General features: G+C 34.2%; 2 protein-coding genes across 3 annotated transcripts in view; one reads left to right on the plus strand and one right to left on the minus strand.

Annotated features, from left to right (window-relative positions):
• Window positions 1-16,130, minus strand: part of LOC115209265 (cilia- and flagella-associated protein 410) — a 46,370-nt gene extending 30,240 nt beyond the window's left edge. The window contains exon 1 of one of the 2 annotated variants that reach the window (XM_029777566.2): window positions 15,907-16,130. In XM_029777566.2, the coding sequence (XP_029633426.1) occupies window positions 15,907-16,061 (155 nt within the window). In that variant the 5' untranslated portion in view covers window positions 16,062-16,130. The remainder of the gene's footprint in view (window positions 1-15,906) is intronic. The other variant, XM_029777565.2, reaches the window with a different exon arrangement.
• Window positions 16,131-16,367: 237 nt separating this feature from the next.
• The window catches only part of LOC115209522, a 55,086-nt gene continuing 45,715 nt past the window's right edge, over window positions 16,368-25,738 (plus strand). Inside the window, exons 1-4 of the mRNA XM_029777951.2 lie at window positions 16,368-16,595; window positions 19,688-19,933; window positions 24,091-25,018; window positions 25,252-25,368. Of these exons, the coding sequence (XP_029633811.2) occupies window positions 16,497-16,595; window positions 19,688-19,933; window positions 24,091-25,018; window positions 25,252-25,368 (1,390 nt within the window). The 5' untranslated portion in view covers window positions 16,368-16,496. The remainder of the gene's footprint in view (window positions 16,596-19,687; window positions 19,934-24,090; window positions 25,019-25,251; window positions 25,369-25,738) is intronic.

Genomic DNA, 25,738 nt, shown 5'->3' on the forward strand with positions numbered 1-25,738 from the left:
TGAGAGTTGCTGAAACATGGAACAAACTGCCGGCATCAGTTGTTAGTTGTCGGAGCACTGCATCCTTCAAGACTTCCATGCTTCCTGAGATTCGCCAGCACTACACTTGATATTCTCCCCTCCATACACGCACAAGCATGTATCTGACTCATGCATTGTTCGCTTTGCAGACATTTCTACATTACTGCATGTACTTTATATGCACTTTCTGACAAGTTGTGGTGCACCTGAGCACCGTATACAATAATTTCATTATTATTATTATTATTATAACATTTAGTACATGTTCCAAATAAATGTTGACTTTCTGTACTTTGTTACATTGGTGGTGCATAGTAATTTTTGCTAAACTGGTGACTTTCCGACACTGGAAATATTCCCTAACAAAAATTTTTATAGCTTAACTATGCTATAGAAAGTATGTTTTGCACCTATATTGACTACATTTCGTTTTGCTTGAACTTCATGTGTGTATGTTTTGCTGTACCAGTGGCATGTAAAAGCACCTATTACATTCTTGGAGTGGTAGAGACCATGCCAAATCAGACTGGTGCTTGGTGTAGACCCTCAGCTTACTAGCCCTGGTCAAACCATCCAACCCATGCCAGCATGGACAATGGATGTTAAATGATGATGATCACGATAATGATATGCTTGCATGTTTATATCTGTGCAGTGAGAAGCAGTACAGTGAAACTTAAATATGCGGTAGAATCTCTCCATTACATTTTCACATTTTGTATCTTACAAGTACAATGAAATACGCACCAGACAAAATACTGGTACTGAAATAAATCAAATAAAACAATGACTGGAAGCAGCAGAATAACTGAATAAAAGAAAAGTTATTATGTAAATGACTGATTAAAATCTGAAGCCAAAGTTATGAATAGAAAATGAAATATCTAACTTCCAGTAACATTGAAGCTAAGCCATCTAATTACCGTCTTCAGCAGTAATAACTCATTTCTATTTCAAAGATATTATCTACTTTATATTAAAGAATAAAAAGAAAGAAAAAAGGAAAAAGCTGAAGAAGAAACCTATTTGTGATGACTAAACCTGCTTAAAATAGCAGTCAAATCTTTTACAGATTACACCTAATGGTCCCTAATAATTCAGTCAAACCACTGCCCTCAACTGCTACTTTATTTTATTGATGTCAAAAGAACAAGAGGCAAAGCTGATTTCAGTAGGATTTAAATGCAAAAAGCTGGAACAAAAATACCACATGGTATTTTCTGTTTCTTTACTACCCACAAGGGGCTAAACACAGAGAGGACAAACAAGGACAAACGGATTAAGTCGATTATATCGACCCCAGTGCGTAACTGGTACTTATTTAATCGACCCTGAAAGGATGAAAGGCAAAGTCGACCTCGGCGGAATTTGAACTCAGAACGTAGCGGCAGACGAAATACTGCTAAGCATTTCGCCCAGTGTGCTAACGTTTCTGCCAGCTCGCCTTTTCAGGGTATTTTGTTCTATGTGTATGAACCCAGGACTACACATCGAATGAGAATACCTGTTGTTGATTGGCTTCTTTTATCCCTCTCTCTCTCTTTCGGAGAGGCACTGAGCAGCTATACGCACACATACACACACGGCAGTAACTTCCACCTACCGAATTCAATCACAAAGCTCCGGTCGGCTCGGGGCTACAGTGGAAGACACCTACCCAGAGTGCCACGCAGTGGGACTGAACCCGAAACCATGTAACTAGGAAGCAAGCTCCCTAACCACACATTCTTTATCAATTGCTCTGTGGAGGATAATGTACGTGCAATTTTAAATAGGGAATTCATCACTGATATTAAGTATTTGAATGAACATTTACTATCTGAATATAAGCATATGCATATATATGTGTCTTTGGTAGAAATGAACAAAAGGATCGCCCAGATGATAGCCTATTTCCCAATGAAGTTGCATTGTGCTGTAGAATATAATGTTGGTGAATATGCAATTGAAGCAGTGAGTAATCTTAGGCTGGTGATTGTTGTGGTGTTACTGATGTAAGAACAGGTGTGGATGACTTATGCATGTAATGAGCTGAGCATACTTAAAAAGTATCTGGTTGGGTGTTACTGGCAGCTAGAGATTTTCTAACTAAAAGATTATGGAGATTTTAAAAAAATCTTTTTTGAAGGAGAGGTAGTGTTGGAAAGATCAGGGCAACTACAAGATCAGAAAATAAGAGGGTAGAGGATAAGTGAGTGGCAGTATAGTTGATGGCCTGGGTCTGCTGGAATGTGAGATATACAACTAATCAAGAGGTACCCACAAATGAAGAGGTGCTTCAGTTTAAGAGTAAATTGATGTTGCATAACTTGTGAAATCAGCAGAAATGAGAGAATGGAATAGTAGATCTAGATCAGCGGTTCCCAAACTTTTTCAGGCAGCCATCTCCTTGGCACCTGGCCACATTACTAGTGCCCCCCCACCTCCTCATCGCCACAAACATAGACCACTTTCTGCAGAAAATTCAAAACAAGTGTATTTCACAAATAAAACTTAGTCTAATTAACCTTTTTTTTTTAACACCCTCTTTGGTCACCTCATTATCACTCTGCTTTTCTTCAACGCCCTGCTGGATCTTTCCAGTGCCTCCAGGGGGCAGTACCGACTACTTTGGGAACCACTGATCTAGAGTGTCAGTTACAGTAAGACTGAATTCTAGGGCAGTATGAAATGAGTTAGTATAAAGGATGAACTATCAAGTTGCTATATGGTTAGTCATTAATGTAACAGCTTCAAACTTCTGGGGTGGATCCAGTGAAACAGGCAAATAGTACACCATACTACAATACATTATAGTGTTACATCATTGCACAACATATGAACCAATGTAGAAGTCACTCTGAGTTTTCTCAACATGCTAGAAATAACAGCCAAGACTCCTGATAATTACCCTCCCTAGAGTGGTACTGAGTTCTCTACACATAATACAGGATGGTCATGGATGGAATGCCTTTGAACATAGGTCTGCTCAATCAGGGAAGCTCTACAGCTAATCAACAACAATACTACATAATATACAGCTTTACATTCATTTTTATGATGAATGAAATGGTGTTTGTGGGAGTCATTAACATTCTACAGATGGAGATGTTTTGATTAATAATGCAATGAATCTGTTTTATGTTACTTAAATGAAGTTTGATAAGCAATAGTAGTAACAAGTAAGGTTTGAACTCGTTTCTGTGTGGTCAGTTGTCTAATACCTCAACCTCACAGCTTCCCACAGGATAGCAAACCTAATCCATCAGCCTGTTAACATTACCACCTGGCTATTATGTACTTTTAGTAGAGGTTACTCTGCTGACATCATTCAAACCAGATTTCCAGTCTGAGGGTAACTTGATGCCTTGTACTGACTCCTACAGTAGCAACTCCTGATTATGGTTCCTGCAACTCTTTTCATCCTTGGAAGCCCTGCAAAAATTTATGGGAACCTTCAAGGGAGGCTTCTACACAGTCACTCAACCTCAAATTATATCCTTTGACCTTATTTAATAAGAAAAGGAATATCAAATAGTACTGTCCTAGACTTTAAAAAGGAAGATGAGGTTAAAATATAGGTTTAAAATATTTATGAATGAGTATTGTTTGTTCCTCTCCAGATTAAATAACCCCATTCCACATGTGCACACACACACACAATATTTGAAACAAATTAACAAATTCCTAAATGGTCGAGTAGTCTGACATACTTAATCTGAAGAATTTCTTCATCTCAATGAACAACTCATGTTACTTTAGAAACATGAATCAAATGAAGTACAGAAGACTTCAAGCCATACGGATGAATCTACGTTGGATTGTGCTGTTTCTGTTTTAATGTAGTCTTAAGAGAGACTGTTTTTTTTTTCCTTCTATCAAATGCAGACACATTTGTGATTTTTGTTATAGAACAGCAAAGACAAAAATAAATATTATGAAAAGGAAATTAAAATAAACAAAATCCCGCAAATACACACTGATAAAAATATCACACACAGACATGTATCTATTTATCAATCTCTCTCTCACCCTCTCTCTATGAATGTATGCCTATTTGTTTGTGAGTACATCATCAGTATATCAGGTGATGAAAGATAGCAACAAGTGGCAAAAAGCCTTGCTAAATAAGACCCACCCAACCCATAGCAGAATTATAAATTGGACATGACGAATTAATGATGATGATGACTCATAAGCATCAATATTTTATTTTGAAGTGATAACTACTACCATTAACATTACAACCACCACCATCATCAGCGATAACAAGCCAATGAGAGTATTGACATGGTTGTTTGACCTGGTAGCAATAGTAACTAAATCTCCCTCAAATCACATCCTATAGTTTTAAATATAGAGAGCAGAGTTCTTTTGTTTGAATTATGAAAATAAAGAATTTAGTAAAATAACTCAGTCATTATTAAGCTGGGGTTTGGAACAAATTAACATGGAATTTTGATGGCAGTAAACAATCTAATTTTTTTCTCATCAGCCCTCAAAAACTTCCATAATTTACATAGCTTTGTCCACTCTTCTATAAAGCATCAAATTATCTTCTCAAATCTAGTGTAAAAAATTATTTTTCCCTGATGATGGAAATGAATCTTAAGATTCATATGTAATCTGTACGAATGTACTCCTGAAACGATCACTGGAACACCTTATTTTCCTCTAACATATTATCCAAAACTCTTTTTAATGTCTACTATGTTCTCTATATTATATTTTGAATTTAAAAAAAGAAAATGTTCTTTTTCTATATTTCATCATTTTCATCTATATTCTATTATTATTATGTTTACATATCTATATGTTCATGTATATTTTTAGTATTTATGTATTTTAATATTTCTATAATTTTATATTTCTAATATATCAATACATGTTTTAGATTGAACAATTCTTATTTTATCTTAATTAAACCCGTGAGGCAATGACGAAAGACCGAGATCTCTGGAGATATGCTGTGACTGCAAAGACCCGACAAATAACATGAGTTCATGGCTGTTTCCTGCACCAGCTTCACATAGCAGCCCCAGCCCATCCAAAGTACCTTGGATTGCAGGACGGCCTGCTGTGCTTACCTTGGATCATAGGGCAACCTGCTGTGCTTGAGGAGACCTATTGAGTCAAGTACATCAACATCAAAATCAAAATCAAATGGAAATTGTAGTTGTGATACCTGTGCTGGCGGCACATAAAAAGCACCATCCGAATGTGGCCGATGCCAGTGCTGCCTTGACTGGCGTCCGTGCTGGTGGCATGTAAAAAGCACCAACCAATTGTGGTCATTGCCAGCCTCCCCTGGCACCTGTCCTGGTGGCACATAAAAAGCACCCACTACACTCACAGAGTGGTTGGCGTTAGGAAGGGCATCCAGCTGTAGAAACACTGCCAGATCAGACTGGAGCCTGGTGCAGCTTCCTGGCTTCCCAGACCCTGGTCGAACGGTCCAACCCATGCTAGCATGGAAAACGGACGTTAAACGATGATGATGATGATATATGTGTTAATTGTAGCCTGCTGAATTTGAACCTTTTCTGTTGTATCTATTTTACTTGTATATGAAAGTGGTGGTTGAAGATCTCTGAAGATATCCAGAGTGTTTTTAATGCAAAGGATTTAAAACTGTTCTATAGTCTTTTGCATGTAGTATATGGTCCAACAACTTCATCTATTATTTTCTCACTGATCTTTGTCATGACTCGAGAGTTGTTATAAAAAGACTAATTTACAAATGGACAGATTGATTTGTTTGTTAATCTGTTGTCTTTATCTCTACCATTTTAAATTCCTTCATTGCTTTTTGAATATCTTAAGAAAAGATGAAAGAAGTTTGAGGGAAGTTCTGTCTTTGAGGAAATTTTATGAAAAGCTGTCACTATTTAGCCCTAAATTAACCCTGATCTAACAGACTATGGTCAAAGGCATTCCATCTTTGACCATCCCAACTTTTTAAGGGTATCTAGAACTATATTATTTAACCTCTTTTGATACCAACCCACTAATACTGCCCCTGGTGGAGTAAGCTGAGGGTCTGCCATTATTATTTTCTGAAACAAAGACTATACAGGGTTAGCAAAAAATGCAGCAATGACCAAAAAATACCTTATGCACCCTGTATATGTATATATGTGTAAATATATATATATATATATATATACACTTTGGGTATGGTAGATGAGTTCAGCAAAAATTTAGATTCAGATCAATATGGTACTTAAGTTGAGGTACCGGAATTTAGTACGGTATTATCCATACAATTTCAAACTAAGGTGATTAAAATCAAAATAAGCAACAAGGATATCCAGAGGTAATGCAGTACGATCACTTCATGCAACTCCATTTAATTGAACAATGCAATCATTATATCAATTTAAAATGTAGAGCTATCTTCAGCTGCACAAAGACATAGAAGTTAATTAAATTAGAACAGATGGACACATTAGTATAATTATACCTAAAATCTCCAAGAAGTTAAGGAGATAGATAAAGAACATGTTGTCTCTATTTCAGCATAGAAGTTACTAAAATTATCAAGAAGACTCTGCCTGCCACTAATTTTTTGTCTTTATGGGGTCAGTTTTAATTTATAGACTAGTTTAGCAAATCCCTTGTATATCTAAGGCTGAGAGAACAGAGGGCAGTATCTGTTATAGGTAGGGCTGAGTAGAGTAGATAGACATTCTAGTTGGTATAGTCATAAAACATCAAGATTTATTATAAGCAATATCATGAAGTTTAGTAAGGGAAAACTTAAAACAAGATGTTAGCTGATAATTAAGGGGGTTGCCCAGTAGCAGACTATTGATAATGAAACAGGGGAGGTTTTATCATATGGTACTATAGTTAAATATATTAAACAATGTTGCTATGTATACATTTAAAGTATTAGGGTAATCAAGAAGATTATTAAGAAGAATATAACAAAAGGATAGAAATTTATGAATACTTTTGAGTATATACCAAACTTCTTACCACAATAGAGGGAGGGAAAGAAATTATCCAGAAATAGTTCAATATTGTATTCTTATGTACTAACTCATCAGATGGTATCTGTGAATATTGATTAATTGGTATATACTGGTATTAATAAAGGAGTATTGGGGTAACTGAACATGCCAATTATTTATTAATAAAATTTTAATCTAAGCAGTATTTTTTTTAATAAGTAGTGAATATCCCACTATAGTTTTATATAAGCTAAATATGAATTTATAGAGATATAAAAATTAGATTAATTTTATAAATAAATAAAGGCTGATTATAAAATAATAAAGAAATAAAATAAAATAATCAAGTAGGGCAGAACACCATATAAAAGGAAATAAAATGGCTTAATTACTACTACTATGGTAAAGTATATGTAGCTTGTTAACACCAATAGAGAAGATTTTTAGAAAAAGTATAATTCAAAATATATTAGACTAAAAATTATATATTTACTTATTCAGCTAATATCAATAAAAGACTGATGTTTGGTATCAGCTAAAGGAATATTTAAGTTATGGAAAAATCATATTTTACAGTAATCTTTTTTTAAAATTAAGGGTTATATTATAGGTTTAAAAAATTATTATTGTTACTCCCTACATGATATTTATAGTTTCTTAGTGGTACTTGTTTAGAAGGGTTATTTATATAAAGGCCCTTATAAATACTAAGACCAGGATAGTAGAGCCATTTAAGGAATTAAATCAAGTTATTTCTAAAGATCATTACAATGGGCCAAGACAACTGGTGATATGCTGTGCTTGAGGCCCACCCAGCAACCTCCTTTTCCCTCACAACCCACCCATACCCACCACTGCTTTTTCCCCCTCTCCGCCATTCTCCCTCACATATTCACCTACTTTCTAGCAAGGAATCTACGGTTTCATATTGCAGTGAGAGCGAGTGGGCCATATCATTTACATTATATATTTTTTTTTCATTTCACATCATCCAGCAAATGTTTTATGTCCCCACCCACCGCATGTCTTTGTATGTCCCCTCTATATTTAGGCCTTGTGCCTGTAATAAAGATTTAATACAATATGCCCCTGTTAAATTCCCTCCCCACTCCTTTTGGAATCTTAAGAACTCACCCACCTCTCTCAATCCCTGGTCCACTTCACTTTATACACCATTCTGTAACGTGGGTGTACAACCCCTGCCCTCTCTCTGTCACATCTTCACCATCATTCTCTCTATTTGAGGTAGCCATGTTTCTCTTCTAACATGGGACACCTTTTCTGTCTCTCAATACTAACTCCACCCCAGTTGAAGGAGTCTTGTCTTGCAAGTTACTCGGTGATGTCACTGCTACTGGTACCATGTAAAAAGCAGCCAGTACACTCTGTAAAGTGGTTGGCATTAGGAAGAGCATCCAGCCATAGAAACCATGCCAAAACAGAAAGCAGAGCTTAATATAGTCTTCTATTTGCCAGTTCCTATCAAACCATCCTACCTATGCCAAAATGGAAAATGGATGTTTAAATTATAATGGATGATGATGTAACTCATGTTAGCAAGCAAAGAGAAATGAATGTAAAAACAAATGAATGAACTATATATATAGCCATTATCCAAGATTTATCAAACATACCCTTTGTTGGTATGTGAGGGGCAGACAAATTCGATAATTTAAACAAATAAAGAATGAATCCATAAAATAGAACTGAACAACAAGAATAAATGTATTGAGGCATCACCCGAAATCCACTTTGGTCAGGTTGGGTTTATAGTAGAAGACAAAGTGTCATGCAGTGGAACTGAACCTGAAAACATGTAGTTAGGAAGCAAATGTCTCACTATATAGCCATGTCTGTGTTAACATTTATATATAAAAAAAACAAAAATTCAATTTAAGTAATAACAAACAAGCTTCAAAAGTGTGTAAAAATGCCATCAGAAAATGAATTAAAAAACCTCAATTATAATAAAAGATCAGAACATAAAAAGTATAAAAACATAAAATTTAGTAATAAATGATATGTGTCACAATAAAAAAAGCAGACTTAGACAATTAAATAAGTCAGTCAAATTGAAAAAAATTGTTTACATAGTTATAACAATAGGTATAATGAATTTTTAATTCAGTAATAACAAAATTGTCATTATCATAGATGTAATGGTACAGTAATTACTGTTACAATGTAGAATTATAGCCACTAATGGTATAACAATTTTTTATTCGGTAATAACATAGTTACTATTACAATAAGTGAATGAATTTTTATCTATTAATAAAGCCTTAATGAATTTAAAAATTGATTCTAATGACTGTTATCAAATATTTCATCAGCCAAAGTGAAAGAGTTCCATATCTCTATGATACAGTTAAAAACGAGGACAAGAGTTGGTATATGAAAATGGACATGTTAATCTTTGTATCTGTGAATATGCTGTTGGTGCACGTTATTTATTTCACAAAGCAATTGGGAAAAAGGAAGGCTGACTTAGTTATGTTGGTGTATAAATGCTCAATTATCTATAATGTATCCTGTCTCCTGATTTTAAAGAAATCTAAGTGCTATTTATAAGCAAGATTGTGGAGAAGGAAAACAATTATTGGATTACTGGAATTGGAGCCAGTGAAAATGTACCAACTCTAATTAAATGTAAATTGTAATTTAACTCATTAGAATTAAAACCAGCCAAATCTAACCCAAATATTCTACCTATTTTATGCTTAGACTGACCAAATCCAGCCTTTCATATCTATCCTACAATGTGATTCTAAAAATAAACACATCATTGAAATCTTGAAACTACAGTATAATGCATGGTCAGTTCAAAACAATATGAATATATAAGCATTACCTCTAACAGAATAATCTGAATGTTAAAGGGTTAAAGAGTAATTTCCAGTTTCAGATACTAATTTTTTTTCCTTTCTTTTTCATTGAAAATAATTGGATCAAGTTACCATATTTCTGTTGAAATACACTGCCTTTGCTTTAGTTAATTTTGAAGAGAGAAAGAATTTAGTAAAATAACTCTGTCATTGGGTGTTTGAAACAAATTTTGATGGTAGGTTTTAATGCAGATCACCTTAAAACAAGAAGTTTGTATTATAGAATCTGGTGTGGTCTCAGATGGATTGGGATCAAAAGGGCTTCTATAAAAAAGCATCTGCTAGAAGCAATATTATTTTTTGATCAGGATTTTTAAAAATATAACACTTATTCTAAAGATACAATGTTTCTTTATAAATTTTGCAGGGATAAACTTTTCAATCATTTACAATGTAATTTTTATTTCATTTCATGTCACAAATTTTATAATCAAACAATATTTTAATCTCAAAAAGTAAGGGTTATGCACTTTTTTTATAGTTTATTATTCTTATATCCTTTTGATAAAAGTTAATTTAAAAAAAAAATTTTAAGTTTTGTCTAATGCTTCATTATTTGTAACTTCCTTAATAAAAAATATATAAAAAGCCAAAATGGCAAAGTTACAGTCTTCAAACTCAAATTTTAACAGGTTAGGATTTTTAAATTAATGCAATGATTCACAATAGCCATGGATGTTGTGCTTCTAGTCAATGTAGGAAATATATAATTAATCAAGTTACATATTACAAATAGGAGTTGGAATTGAAGGGTTTTGTGTACCAACTCCACAGCCCTATAAGGAAGTGAGATGTTTGAAACCAAAAAAGTGTTTATTGAAATATTTGAACTTTTCTACTAAGTCCTATGTTATGGAGACCAGAAAACTACAAAAAGAAATGAAAAGACTAAGTTTCATAGATGTGATAAAGAAACTGAATATTTTTGTCCTTGAAAGTGTTAAAGAAAAGACATATATGACTGTATGCTTTATTAACAATTTTAGAAATAAGCTTACTAAATTTAAGATTGCTTTCTATAATAACTCTAAAGTTCCCTTGTGGTTTCATAAGGGTAACAAATGTAACTGTGGAACAAACGGTATGGAAGAGAAATTTAGAACCAAAAAACAATAGCAACATATTTGTCAATGGAAAGCTTCAAAGCAGTTAATAGATCAAAGTTCAAACGAACTTAAGTCTCCTTTAAAGAAGGCTACATTTGAAATATTTTTCACAATTCATTTATATTTTAATATCATCAGCATAAATGCTTAAATTTACATTTTTTTTGACACATTTGTCAGCCTTATTTTCATAAATAAAATAGGTCAATCACATTGGCTACAAGTTACAGGCAATCATTTAGGAAATTATGTTGCTTACATTGAAAGGTAATTTTGGAAAAAACCCAATACTTAAGTAGAAACATTAACTGTTGATTGGAACCTAACAAGACAGTGTAAATGGCATAATCAAATGCTTTTGAAAGATTTAGGTAGGCAACATGTGAAAATAGAATCAGGATTATTGATCTCTGAAACTGCAGTGCTGTAGTTTTCAATTATGTTTACAACAGAAGTATATTCTTTTTGACTAATTTCAAGTTGGGAAGTGTTTTGATGCAAAATAACTTAAAATAAATGACAGCAAGCACATGATAGTAATATAAGGTAGTAATTTTTAATATCCAAATGGGAATCCTGTTCATAAACAAAGGTATGACAATACGATTTTCCAGGTATCTTCCAGAGTCCAGAATTTTTCTAGCTTAAAGCCTTACTAAGTGCAGAACTGAAGAGCTTAACGAATATAGGTAATCTATGTAGACCAGAAACATATTTCACTTTTTAAATTTTTGATAGAATCAAATATATAAGAAACATCAACATTATATGTTATTCTGAGAAGCAGTATTTTGTGATCAAATACTGTCAGAACACTACTGAAAATAGAAGCAAATTACTAGATTTTGTAGATTTTAACACAGTAATTTACTTTTTGTTTTCAAAGCTATTTCCTTATCATTGAACTAAGTTTCATGCTATAAATTTTGCACTTTTGATTGTTAGAAGCAGACAGATTAATCTTAAACTGTTTCCAGAGATTATTTATGTGTAAAATATTGGTTTCAAATTTTGATACAAGGCCAGCAATTTCAGGAGAGGGGGGTAAGCTGATTACATCAACCATAGTGTCCAACTGATACTTAATTTATCAACCCTGAAATGATGAAAGGCAAAGTCGACCTTGGCAAAATTTGAACTCAGAACACACAGACAGATGAAATGCCACTAAGCCTTTTCATCATCATCATTGTTCGACCGTGGTCGAGACAATGGAATTTACCATGCTACGCCAGACTTCACGGTCCATCATGGCATTACGGAGGTCCTATTGCTGGATGCCTGTATCCCTGGAGATTACATCAGGGTAGGAGAGTGTGCGCCCTCTGGTATTGCGAGTAGATGGCTTCCAGAGGAGAAGAGTAGAAATTACTTCTTTTTCAACTCTACAACAATGTCCAGCAAACTGGACTCTCCTACCTTTCACAATAGATGACACAGGTGGTAGTTTCCCATGTATTTGCATTTTGGTTGGATGGCGCTTCCACGAGAGGTTTTGAGCTCTCATAAGGAGGCGAGTGTAGGTTCCATCCAACCGCCTCTCAAGCTTCTTTGATAACGTCCAGGTTTCTGAGCCTTTTACCTGGCATGATAACAGTTCTGCCAGCTTGTTGTCTTATTTATGTATAAAATATTGACTTATAATTAACCTTGCTGCTATTTTGAGAAGTTAAACTTTATGTCTTGAAATGTGTCTATCATTTAAGTGATGTAAGTATATCAAATTTCAAATTGATATAAGAACTGACAACTTTAGATGATAGTCAACTAAGATGTTACTGATCTTGTGATTTTCATATTTTTATGAGACATAGCAATGTGTCTATGAAGTCTGTTTCACAGTCATATGTAAGGATATATATGTAAATATAAAGGTAAAGTTTCCTTTTTGAGTCATACCAACTCATAAGGAGCAGTTTCCACAACCTAACTATCATGAGTCCAACACCTTAACCACTAAGCCATATGCCTCCACACACACAAACACAAAGGGTGCGATGGGTAAATTGTTGCCATTTTATACTTTTAATTTCGTACATGTGCATTGTTTGTTCTTGATTTTTGTTGACTACATAGTATAGTAGGGTCAATTGGGCACCGTTTGTGAAATAAATAACACCATGACGCAATTCACTCTGCCAAAAATTTGGAAACTACATGCTGTACTGCTTGGCATTGGTGCCGGAAGCTCCAATATGAACATTTCAGAGTGTTTGGGTGTTAATCTGAGAACGTACTGAGAGAGATAAAAATCAAACATCATGGTGTTTGAGTGATCACCAGTAATGGCAACATTATGCTTCCATTTATCTTCCCACATGGAAGCCTACATCAAGTTCCCAGAGGAGGTAGTTCTGCCCTGGGTAAAGAGGTGGCTGCTGGAAGACCCTATGTTGCAACAGAACTCTGCATCATGCTACACAAGCAGGAGAATGCAGTCATGGCTGTCAGATAATTTTGACGACCACATCACCCCTAACTCCCCAGACTGCAACCCTCATGATTATTATTTGTGGGGTGCAGTTGAGCAAGAGACCAACAAAACTCCTTGTAACACAAAAGATGACCTGAAGGCAAGGATTATGGCAGCATTCACCAACTTAAACAAGGAGACTGTCTACAAGGGTTGCAAGAGATTCTGAAGTCGTCTGGAGGTCATGGTTGAAGCCAATGGTGATTTTATTGAATATATTTACTCTTCAGTATTTCAACATATTTTTATGTAATTTTGGGAATTAAATCTGTTAAAATAAGATGACAGTGTTATTTTCATTTTTATGTAATTTAGACGACAGTTTATTCACTGCGTCCCGTATATTATATGTAAGGATCTTGTACTAAAGTCTTGAACTAATCCAATGTGAGTGAAATTAGGGTGATGGTAATTGTGGTGAAGTCTATCAGATCAGCTATATTTGTTCTTCCAGGCTCAATTGAAAATCTAGTTTAATGTCACTACCTTGATGCTTTTAGTGAATTCCGCTCTGTGAGGAGCATTAAGGCCAGGTCTCTTGTGTGAAGTAATGCTTTGATGCACTGAACCTAAAAGAGCAATCTATCAGTTGCGGTTTACTCCTCCATTCTCCCTCCTTTACTAGTCTCAGAGATCATGCAAAAGTGTTATGGACACTGCCATTCCACTTCTAAGTCAAGAAAAAAAGAAAACACATTCCTCTAAATTTACCAAAATTATTTCGGAGGTGAAAGGTGAGAGGAGTTTCGGATAATTCCCACATGTCGACTTGTTTCCTCATAACTCCCAGGAAAAACGTGTATTTTTCTTTGCTGAAAATTTCTACAAATACCTCTAAGATGGTGTAGAATATGATTATACAGCAATTTAATGTGGAAAAAAAAAGAAGAAATGTGGGTACGCATACATAGATACTGACACAAGTCACACACATATAACGAAACTAGAAATTTTATTACCTCCATCTCGAAAGTGACCGACGGACTTTCGTAATAGCTATCACTACTTTATGAAGAATGAAAAGGGTAAAGAACTGAGTGGTTGTTTTCACTGTGAAAGAATTCTGTGCACCAAAATTTTAATTTGTTTACATTTTTTAACCCCTCCCCCAAATTCCGTGCCCCTTTCCCAATAAATGTTCAGTATTGCACCCGTCTCGTAAAAACAGTAAAATAACGCACCAAAAAAAAAAAAATTAACGACAAGAAGCATGTCTAGACATAGAATATTGACAACTGTGTTAGTAACCTAAGTGCCAGCAACGGAACATTTAAGAGTTTGCTCGATTTATTTGGAATTAGTGTCATTTCTTTCTTCTATGAAGATGATTCTTATACAAGATGTGTAAATATCAGTATTTGTAAATAAGTTCCCAAATAATCAGGACAGAAGCATACATATGGAATAGTTTGTCGTCAGTTATATCAGAAGAGTTGTGATGGTGAGAATCATATAAGTTTGGATTAGTATGAATCATTTCTGAGACAAACAGACAACCGATAATCTGATAGGCGGGAGTATAGTGTTATATACACACACACACCATAGTCTCTTTGTCATGTGTCAAGTTTCAAGTAAAATTGCGTAACGTATGAAAATCTTTTAGCAATTAAAGTCAACACTCGCCTGTCTACACACCAGGTATATTTCAAGGAAGAAATATTGTATTCATATACGTGTATGCAAATATTGATTTAGAGAAATGTTATGTTTATGTTCATCCGTAACGACGTTTGTAAATCAGGCCCAGTAAATGAGTCAAAATCTGATCATATAATCTTCGTCGTGATTATTCATCAGTTGATAACTAATGTGGATGGAGGGCACCAACTAAATAGTTGAATTAAATAGTTATGATTGTATAGCCTCAAGTCAAACTTCGTCATCAAAGACATTGCAGCCGTGAGCATCCCGTCTAAGACTACATTTTCGAATGTGTCATTTGCTTAGGCGATAAGAAGTGGTTAAGGGAGATTTGGCTGCTATTTCTACGAAGGCGATCCATCACGTAGATGCTCTTTTGATGGTTCGTAGTGTGACAGCTGAAGTGTTAGGTTACGGAGCACTGTCTATATTTTATATATGTATAGACATTTTTTTTCTCTCAAAGAAGTAGGAATGGGCCCAGAAGCTGGATAAAATTGATATGTGCGTGTACATACATACATACATATATATATATATATATGCAATTTTTGTTTCCAATCGAAACAAAAAATACATGTAGTTTATATTCATTAAAAATAATCTAATTTCTTTTATATAATATAAGAAATGCAACCGACATCAAATTAAGACAAGCGTATCTTTAAATAAAAAAACATGCCTTTGAAATAAAACAGAATTTGAGAAAGAGAAATAGAATGAAATCTAAGAACCATTATTCCCATAAATAGAATGGTAATTGATTTCCAGGTTCTCCACAGAACTAATTGTTTACTAACAAATCTTCGAATTACAAAGAAAACAACGAAATAAAAATTTACCAGAGATTTAAACGTTCTACAGCAGTTAATGATTTCACATTGGAAGATTTCAAAACCATTTCTTCTGTTAAAACTCTCCCACCTATGAGTGGTTTTTCCCGAAGGAAAGTTGTATCAATAGGTGCAATACAACACGGGTACATGCTGCTTTCCATTGTTTTCCACACTGTTACAGAATCACTCTGCCAATGCTCAAGCTAACACATAAACATTTGCTCCGGTAATCCACTTAATGTAAAAATAGTCTTTGTAAAATAAACATAATACATAAACTAAACATTAGTTATTAATTATTTCTACAATTAAAAAAATATTTTAATAAATCGTGATTATTTAGAAGAAAATAGTTAAAGTTTAAGAATTGTGAAATTTACGAAACATTTATTTACTTATTTAGTATTATTGTTATTATTCACTGCGGATCTCTAACGGCGGTTAATTTAAACCTGCTTATATTTATCAAAGAAAATGAATTCACCATTCCGAAATATTTGTACATTATTTCTTCTACATTATAATTATCTTAAAATATATTAAAAACATACATTTGTTTTATACTTATAAAAAGTATCACACACACAAATCTGAATATGCACATCTTTAAAGATACCAAAATTCATGAGGAAGGGAAGGATATTATACAATCTCTAAAAAATCGAAAATGTAAAGAAGTCTATGCGCAACTTAAGGTACGTGATATTTAATTTCAGCATTATTTAATTTCAGTATTATATGACTTGTACGTTGTATCAGTGTAGTAGTGCAATGAATTGAAGAAAATACAGCACAAAATCTTTAAATAAAGCTTATTGCTATGATGCAACTTTGATCGCCAGTTATTATTTTAAAATGCTGAATTTAAATTTCACGAGATCAACTTTACCTTTCATTTATCGGAGATCGATAACATAATGTACCATTCTAATGCTGGGGTTGATATAAATCGACGATACCCTCCCCTAAATTTAAGGCCTTGTTCCTTTTGTAAGAAATCAATATTTTAAAATGCCTAATAAATATAAAACTAGGTTAATATCAGGGGCTGCAGAATAAAAATTTCTTACAAGTTTTGTTTTGATTTATATATTGTTTAACTCAGAAAATTTAATTTAAATAATAATAATAATGTATTTTATTAACCACAAGTTACAAATTTTGGCACAAGACCAGCATTTTAGGGGAGTGGATAGTCGATTACTTCAATCCTAATGCTCGCCTGATACTTATTTTATTGACTCCGCAATTGTAAAAGGCAGAGTGCCTCGATCTCTCGTACTTGGTAAGTGTGATCTTACGAAAGAATAATAGAAAGTTATTTGAATTTGTGAGAACGAAGCTATTGTAAACAATTACACAGTGTGGAATAAAGTGCAAACCTAATTGAACATGCATAAATATGTTACTATTTTGATTGTAAAATTAAACAAAATCAATTATTTTCACCTGTGATAGCATGAATAATGTATTAGTTTCACATGGATGGAAAAAACCCCCCTGGGTTCAATGTCTGAGATGCATAATTAGATCTTTTTCCGTTTGAGTTACAATTCGATTTAAAAAATATACATATATTTAGATTAATTAATTTGACTGTTTACAGTAATTTGGTGATTAAAATTTGAAAGTTGTTGATAGAATAACTATGGCATTTAGTATTAATAAAACAATGTTAAAAATAATACCATATTTTGCAATAATTCATTCCATACTTTGGAGAAGATTGATGTGTTTGGGAAAGGTATTTTGTAAAATGGACGCGAGTAACTTCTAAATATATTTTTATTCTAATATTGGGACTGCGATTGAGCTAGCATTAACGAACATTTTATTTAGAGATTTAGGAGATTTAATTTTATATTTGAAATATTTCAGGGAAAGATTTCTTCCGTCCCCCACCATTTTCTCGCAAATGATTGTTTTTTAAATTTTTTTTTGTCAAAAAACCCACGTTTTCGGATACGGAGATTCCGGAAAATTGCCAAAAATCGTAATTTTGAAATTTTTTGCCCCACCCCCATTTCTTCATTTTTTTCCGTAAACTTGACCCTAAAACCCTAACCCTAAGTAGAAAAATTTTTGGAATTTTTTTCAGAATCATAATCTCTGTATTTTTCCGCATATATTTGAAAAAAAAGAAAAATTCTGAAAAAATTTGATACCCATTTGTCCAAGGAAGAGTGAGATGTTTTATTCTCGGGGTTGTTTTCGAACAGTTGTTCCTCGATGTCCCACACCTCATGAATAAGGAAAATAGAATGGAAGTGGGGAAGGTAAAAATAAAAATAAAAACCGAAGCTTTTTGAAAAGAATATCTAAAATATGCCCTTTTCCTTTCCCATAAGGCACAGGGCTTTGAGAGATATTATTATTATTAGGTCGACTTTGCCTTTCATCCTTTCGGGGGTCTTTTGAGTACCAATGAAACACTGGGGGTCGATGTAATCGATTAGTCCCCACCTCCAAATTTCAGTCCTGGTGACTTTAGTAGAAAAGCTTATTATTATTAAGGCAGCGAGCTGGCAGAATTGTTAGCACACTGGACAAAATGCTTAAAGGTATTTTGCTCGTCACTACGTTCTGAGTTCAAACTCTGTCGAGGTTGAGTTTGCCGTTCGTCTTTTCGAGGTCGATAAATTAAGTACCAGTAAAACACTGGGGTCACTGTGATCAACTAGTCTCCGCCCCACAAATTTCAGTCCTTGTGACTTTAGTAGAAAGGATTATTATTATTATTAAGACAGCGAACTGGCAGAATCGTTAGCATGCTGGATGAAATGTTTAGCAGTATTTCACTTGTTGCTACATTCTGAGTTCAAATTCTGTCGAGGTTGACTTTGCCTTTTGTCCTTTCAGGGTCAATAAATTAAGTACCTGTGAAACACTGGGTTTGATGTAATCGACTAGTCTGTTCCCCCCAAATTTCAGGCCTTGTGTCTTTAATTGAAAGCATTATTATTAAATTGGTTGAGAGCAAGGGACTGTACCCATGACCTTTGCAAGCCCTCCCAAGACCAGTATGATTGACATGATTAATATTCCTTTTGGACAAGTTATGTTAGAGGTTGTTGGGACCAATTTCTGGGAAAGAAGGCATGAGTGTAGTAATTTGTGGGTCCTGGAGGTAGACTGTTTAAAATATGAGTGGTGGATCTACAAACTTCAAGTAGAAGAGAGTATTGTTGTAGTGATAAAAAGTTGGAGAGAGAGAGAGAGAGAGGATAGTATGTCTGTGAATCAGAAATTGGAATGTGTTGATGAGCGACTTCATCTCTTCAGTTAGGTAGTTAGTCTTCTTTGGATGTAGTTTAAGAAGTCTGTGTGTATAGCAACAGTACTGTCCCGGATGTGCTAGCAGTACTCTATTGTGGTTTCCCCCTGAACTTTAGAGACTTAGCTGGTGTGGGTAGAAATATTTTCTAGTTCTGAAAAGTAAGGCTAGTATTTGGGTTAAGGTCTTTGCTACATTGTGTTTATGCATTCACCTGGAGAGATACTCAGAGTTGGAAAGGCCTTAACATTTGTAGCAGCCTGGAGGGTTCTTATTTTTTTAAATTCACGCAGTGAAAAGCTCTATCAGTGGTGCCAGTAGTTTAGCCAAGTCAGCAAAATCTTTTCCTTTTAGTGTCTAAAACTGTTGTATTTCAGTCACTGTGTATATATCAATAAAACAATCTTGTACTCCACCACCTTTTGAACATAAATACCATGCAATTTGAACCCTCAGAATTTTAAATGTTAGCTTCTCCCCTGTGTCATATCAATGTTTACAATTGTTTTGTAGGACTACTTATTGCAGTCATCAGAGTCATCCAATGACACCACCTTGAAATACTACGGCCATTTTGTTGTCTCTGTTCTTCGTACATCAGTGACCAGCATCAAAGAAGATGGACCTCAGCCTACCTTGTTGTCTATTGTGGATCTCAGCTACAATTACTTCAAGAAGCTTCAGAAACATATCAAACTCACTGATCCTTGTTTCATCTCTAAAATATTCCATGTGGTTCTGGCATGTATTACAAAAGTGGTAAGTGGTTTTGTTATATACTTTATAATAGAGAAATAAAGTGTCTGTTTATATACATGTAAAGTGGAGAGGGATGAAGGTAGTATGTTCCATTGGATTTGCAATATCAGTGTGCATGATTGACAAAGCACAACTGTTGAGAGAAAAGTTAAGCATGAGAGGAATTAAATGTGGCATGCAAGAGAGGAGAATGTGTTGGTCTGGACATGTGATGCGTATGAATAAAGACAGCTGTATACAGAAGTGTCTGTCACTGAAAGTGGATGGTACCTGTGGAAAATAGAGACACAAGAAGACATGGGATGAAGTGGGGAGGACCAATCTTAAGATGTTAGGGCTTACAGAGGAAATGACAATGGACTGAGATGTTTGGTGATATGAGGTTCAAGAGAAGACCTGCCCATGTCAGTGACACAGTGCTAGATGTGTTGTGGCCCACCCACAGGTAACAATAAACTTTTCACACACCCCACTCCGAGAAACTGAACTACATCTCCTCTAAACTGCATCTTTCTCTTCTTCACATTTCCGTTTCATAAACTATGATTGTCTCACTCCTCTTCCCTACCCTCACTGTCCTGCTCACTGTATCGCTGCTTTCCCTTGCTTTTCCCTCTGGCTGGGTAGCAATGTATCTCCTCTACAGCAGCACACCTATTTCTGCCCTTATTCTTGATCACTCTCTCTCTCTCTCTCTCTCATTCTCTTGCTTTTCCCTTTCACTAGGTAACCAAGTATCTCCTTTGCATCAGCACTACTGTTTCTGTCCTCTTTCTCTTCTCTCTCTCTTCCTCCCCTCTATCTCTCAATAACCATGTACCTCCTCTATAGCAAGACACCTGTTTCTGCCTCTCTATTTTTCTGTCACGCTCTAACCTTTCATCATCTGACATCAGATCACCTCCTCCAATGCTCCCTCCATTATAGCAAGGAACCTATTTCTATCTTTGTCACACTCTAACCTTTCATCATCTGACACAAGATCCCTTCCTCCAACGCCCCTGCTCCTCTCAAAATTCCTTGTTTTGTGAGTTACTTGGTGACCCTGCCAGTGTAAAAAGCAACCAGTCCACACTGTAAAGTTGTTGGCATTTGGAAGGGCATCCAACTGTAAAAATCATGCCAAAACTGACCTTGCCTGTACTAGCGCCACGTGAAAAGTACTGAGTCCATTCTGCAGAGTGGTTGGTGTTAGGAAGGGTATCCAGCCATAAAAACCCTGCCAAAACAGACACAGTAGCCTGGGGTAGTCTTCTACCTGACCGGCTCCTGTCAACTGTTCTACTCATGCATGCATGGAAGACAGAGGTTAAATGATGATGATATATAAATACTGTGACTTGAGCTGGAATTGTGCCAGTGGCATGGGAAGTAATTCAAACTTGTAAAAATGTTCAGCAGGAAATATTGTTGCTTGATAATATGGAATGTTATGATGGTACTGTATGTATTCCTTGGTCTTGCTCTCAGCTGGAATCATGTTATCACATTCATTATACCTGTGAGTGCTAACTTGAAAGATGAACTGATTGCCTGTGTTAAAAAGTAAATAATGAAATCATGTAATGGGGAGGCAGTTATTTGCCTTTTTATCTTATGTCTTATAAATTAACATTGCTCTCCTCATGACCTCTCAACCAGTTCAGGTTAAAAGAAGATTGGTTAGTTAACTCCTTGAAATATTTGACTGTTTTCATTTCTTTTGTTTGCTTTAGATATTCTGTATATCTCTGTCCCCCACCCATTTCATTTGAATGATGTAAAAAGTTGAGAGACATGCTTGCATCACTTTGGTTTATTTGATTTTTACAGTTTGACAATATTCTGGTATTTAGAATATGTGACATGATAGGACAGGGAAGTGGGCGGAGGGCTATTGTAAAACCACTCAAGAAATCTCATACGAAAGAGGCCAGCTAAACTTGCAAGGTGTGGGCTGAAGCAGTTATTGTTACAGTTTGTGAATATTCAATAGAGACTATTATTGACAAGATCTACATTTGGAGCAACAAAAGGAAGTAAGCAGAAAATTATGGTGTAGATCAGATTGTAAGAAACCAAGTTTAGTTAGAGGTCCCAGGAATGTATATGTACCTTCCAATATCATAACACTGTTATTAACAGTAAGTATGGGTGTAATAATTCTTTCTAATTTTGGCACAAGGCCAGTAATTTCAGGGGGAAGGGATTTGTTGATACTATCAACCCCAGTACTTGACTGATACTTTATTTTATTGATTCTGAAGAATAAAAAGCAAAGTTGACCATGGCAGTATTTGAACACAGAACATAAAGAACCAGAACAAATGACCTTAAGCTTTTTGCCTGACACACCAATGATTCTGCTAGCTTCCTCCTTTAGGTATAAATACAATAATCAAAACATAATAAGAAATGCAAACTCATTGGTAACGTTGTTTTTTCAAGAATAAACCTCCTGGGCATTTAATCCACCTCTTGAAAGGCAAATTCCTACTATTCTTCTCTGAGACACAATTCTCTCATATATTTCTAAACCATTTAAGATATCCTGGCTACTCTGAATTCCAACTTCTTTCTGTCATTCTCCTTACTACCATATTTCTTCATGTATATACACTTTTTTTTCCTAGATTTTTAGACTTAAATATTAGAGACAGGCCTCACTGGAGCTGGTGCCATGTGAAAAGCACTCAGTCCAATTTGTAAAGTAATTGGCATCAGGAAAGACATCCAGCCATATAAACCATGCCAAAACAGACAGTGCAGCTTGGTGCAGTCCTCTGTCATGCCATCCAACCCATGCCAGCATGGAAAATGGACATTAAATGATAATGGTGCATAATTCATGAGAACAAATTGTTACCCATTTTTTTCTCAATGATGTCGCCATATTCAGGATTGAATGACTTGAAATTAGTTATCTATTGTCCATGCTAATTGATGTGCATTTAAGAGACATGGTCACTCTAATGATGTTACATTTTTCTGTAGTGGTGGTGATATATTAAATATTTGGTACAACTGATTGACATGAGGAATTAGTCATCAACCTTCAGAATAGAAAGCCAGAATGTAATATTTCCAATATCAAAAATACTACTTAAATAGTTTAGTAAGAAGATTAACTTAAATAATCAATATGGATAATACTTGGATATTATCTTTATTGAAATGTGAATAAACACTTTAAAAAAAACTTTAAAGATAAATATTTAAGTACTATAATTATTGTAATGAACTGTCATATACATTTTTTTAAAAAAAGAATGAAAATATTTGATAATGATGGAAGTTTAATAGAAATGTTTACATTTTGCATTGTCTTCCATACAAGTTGACTTTAAAGTAGATACATTTTTATAGCCTACCCCAGTAAAGTTCAAAGATTACATTTGAATTTGCTTATTGTTTTATAGATTTGGGAACTTCCTCAATGCAATTATCATAAATCTGCCAAAATAGTTCATATTCTATAGATCACTAGCAGTATCGCCCGGCGTTGCTCAGGTTTGTAAGGGAAATAACTATATAAGCATTTTTAGAGAGTTATAGCCAAAAAATAGCAAAAAAATGCATTAAAAATGGAAAAAAAATGGTAAAGTTTTAAAAAAATCGTTGACTCATCGTAGACATTTTTAGAGAGTTACTTCCCTTATATAATAGCGAAAAAATGCATTAAAATGGAAAAAAATGATGGTAAATTATTTTTAAAATCGTAGACTTGTAGACGTGCGCTAATACCCAGAAGGGCTCGATATGAATCACGACTATAAGATGCAGTTGGTTAAACTGCACCGCAAAATGTGGGAGTAGTTAGGAATCTAAATCATAGGAGACAGACACACAACTTCACTTTTATATATAAAGATTACGCTAAAAGCAAAACTGCATATAATATGCAGTTTTATCTTTGCATCATTGAAAACTTCAAGGAATTTTTTTGCAAATGATCAAATTTGCAGATTTTCTAAAAACAATTAAATGACAGGAAAAGTGAATGGATGTTGGATTTATTGATTTATTATAAATCCATTGCAGTATTTATCTTCATGTTTTTGTTTCTATGTTTTAAAAGGTTTTTGATTTTTGTCTTTGGATTTTATTTCTGGTTTTCTTATTTTGAAAATACTATTATGTTGTAAATGAACTAAACTGTTTTCTTTTTTCTGTTTTAGGTTGATTATGTTGACTACGTCTTAAAATTCTCAGAATTATTCTACACTGAGTTGATTGAATTAAAATCTACCAATCAGGATGTGTCTACTTTAATTAAATCTCCCTATCTACTGAATTTTGCTGTTAAACTTGAAATGCAGAAGGAGTTTACAAATTTTCAATTAACACTCGGAATCCGACATATGGCATTGAAATTATTAACTTTGAATAATCAGAACATTTCTTTATTAGTTTCGGAGTTAGGTCGAACTTTTGAAAGATATCGTAAGCAAAACAATGGGAATAGTACTGACATGATAAATTGCGAATCTGCAGAAATTTGGGACAATATTCTAAAGTGTGTTCATTCATCATTGCTCTCTGAACAAGAACCAAACAAGTTTTTAACTGATGTTCTAGAATTACACATACATCATGCACGTTTTATCTATTTTTATGGTAAACACTACCAAAATTCTAAGGCTAATTTTAAGAAAATTCAATCATTTCTTCAACAAAACACAAAGAAAGGTGATAACTTATTAAAAGGTTTAACTTGTTTATGTGATGCCATCTTGTTATTACAACAACATGAGACAAAGGACTTTGATATCAACTTCTTATTTAACTGCATTGAAAATGTAAACAGTAAACTTAAAGGTGTAACCACTGAGATCAATTTCAGTTCAAACTTAAGTAATTTAATTAATGATGCCTATGGAATATTTATTGATTGCTTCTCTCAGTGGGAGCCTTTTAAGACTGGTCAGCTTGAGAAAAATATGTTTCTCACAGTAGTAGAATTACTGGATATGAGTGTTTCTGTACTTCACAAAAAGCCTGATGAGGCTGAGAATAATAATGCAAACCGGACAGGAAAATATAATGTGTTCATACGTAATACATATGTTGTCTACATGGAGGTTTTGTATAGCCTCATAAAAACAGGTAAGTTTATGTGACTATTGCTTTTCATAAAGAAATATTCTAAGTTCAAATCTTTGAAGTTAATGAAATATATATATCTCCCTTTCTGACAAATCTGTGGTTCTGTCCCATTACGAGAGATACTTATTTAGGTTATTATCATGTATTAAGATGTCATCTTTAAACCTTTAAAGCTAACTTTTCTGAAACAGCAAAATAAAGACTGGAGTCATAATTTTTTTCTTGTTTTGAAGATGACGCTGAAGAGTGGTTGTATGAAGCAGAAAGGGTTGCCAGAATATACTTTTCTGAAGTAACACATTTGTATGATGTTACAAAAAAGATTCTAGAAAAGCATCTTATCTTTATAGGTGAGTATTTAGTTTTTCAGGAAATAATCTTAAATATTTATCATAAAAACTAATGTTTCTCTTAAATATTTGTTGAAATGGAAATATCCATGTTTGTTGATAGCTAGTGGAAGCTGCTTATATATTCCAATAAATCATACACTTTGAGCCAAGTATAACAGTGGCAGATCTTGAATTATCTAATGCCTGCAAGAATGAATAGACATTTACACAATATATACCAACATGGACAGATGGGAATGCTATTTCAATCAGGTTCTATTGCTATTAACTACACAACAATAATTTAAAAAAAAATTTTGTTTGGAACATTTGCTTGCAAAGCAGCAGCAGTAGCGTCACTATTCCACATATATGAAAACAATAGAAA

The sequence above is a fragment of the Octopus sinensis genome, linkage group LG3 (assembly GCF_006345805.1).
Source record: "Octopus sinensis linkage group LG3, ASM634580v1, whole genome shotgun sequence".
Classification (NCBI taxonomy): Eukaryota; Metazoa; Mollusca; class Cephalopoda; order Octopoda; family Octopodidae; genus Octopus; species Octopus sinensis.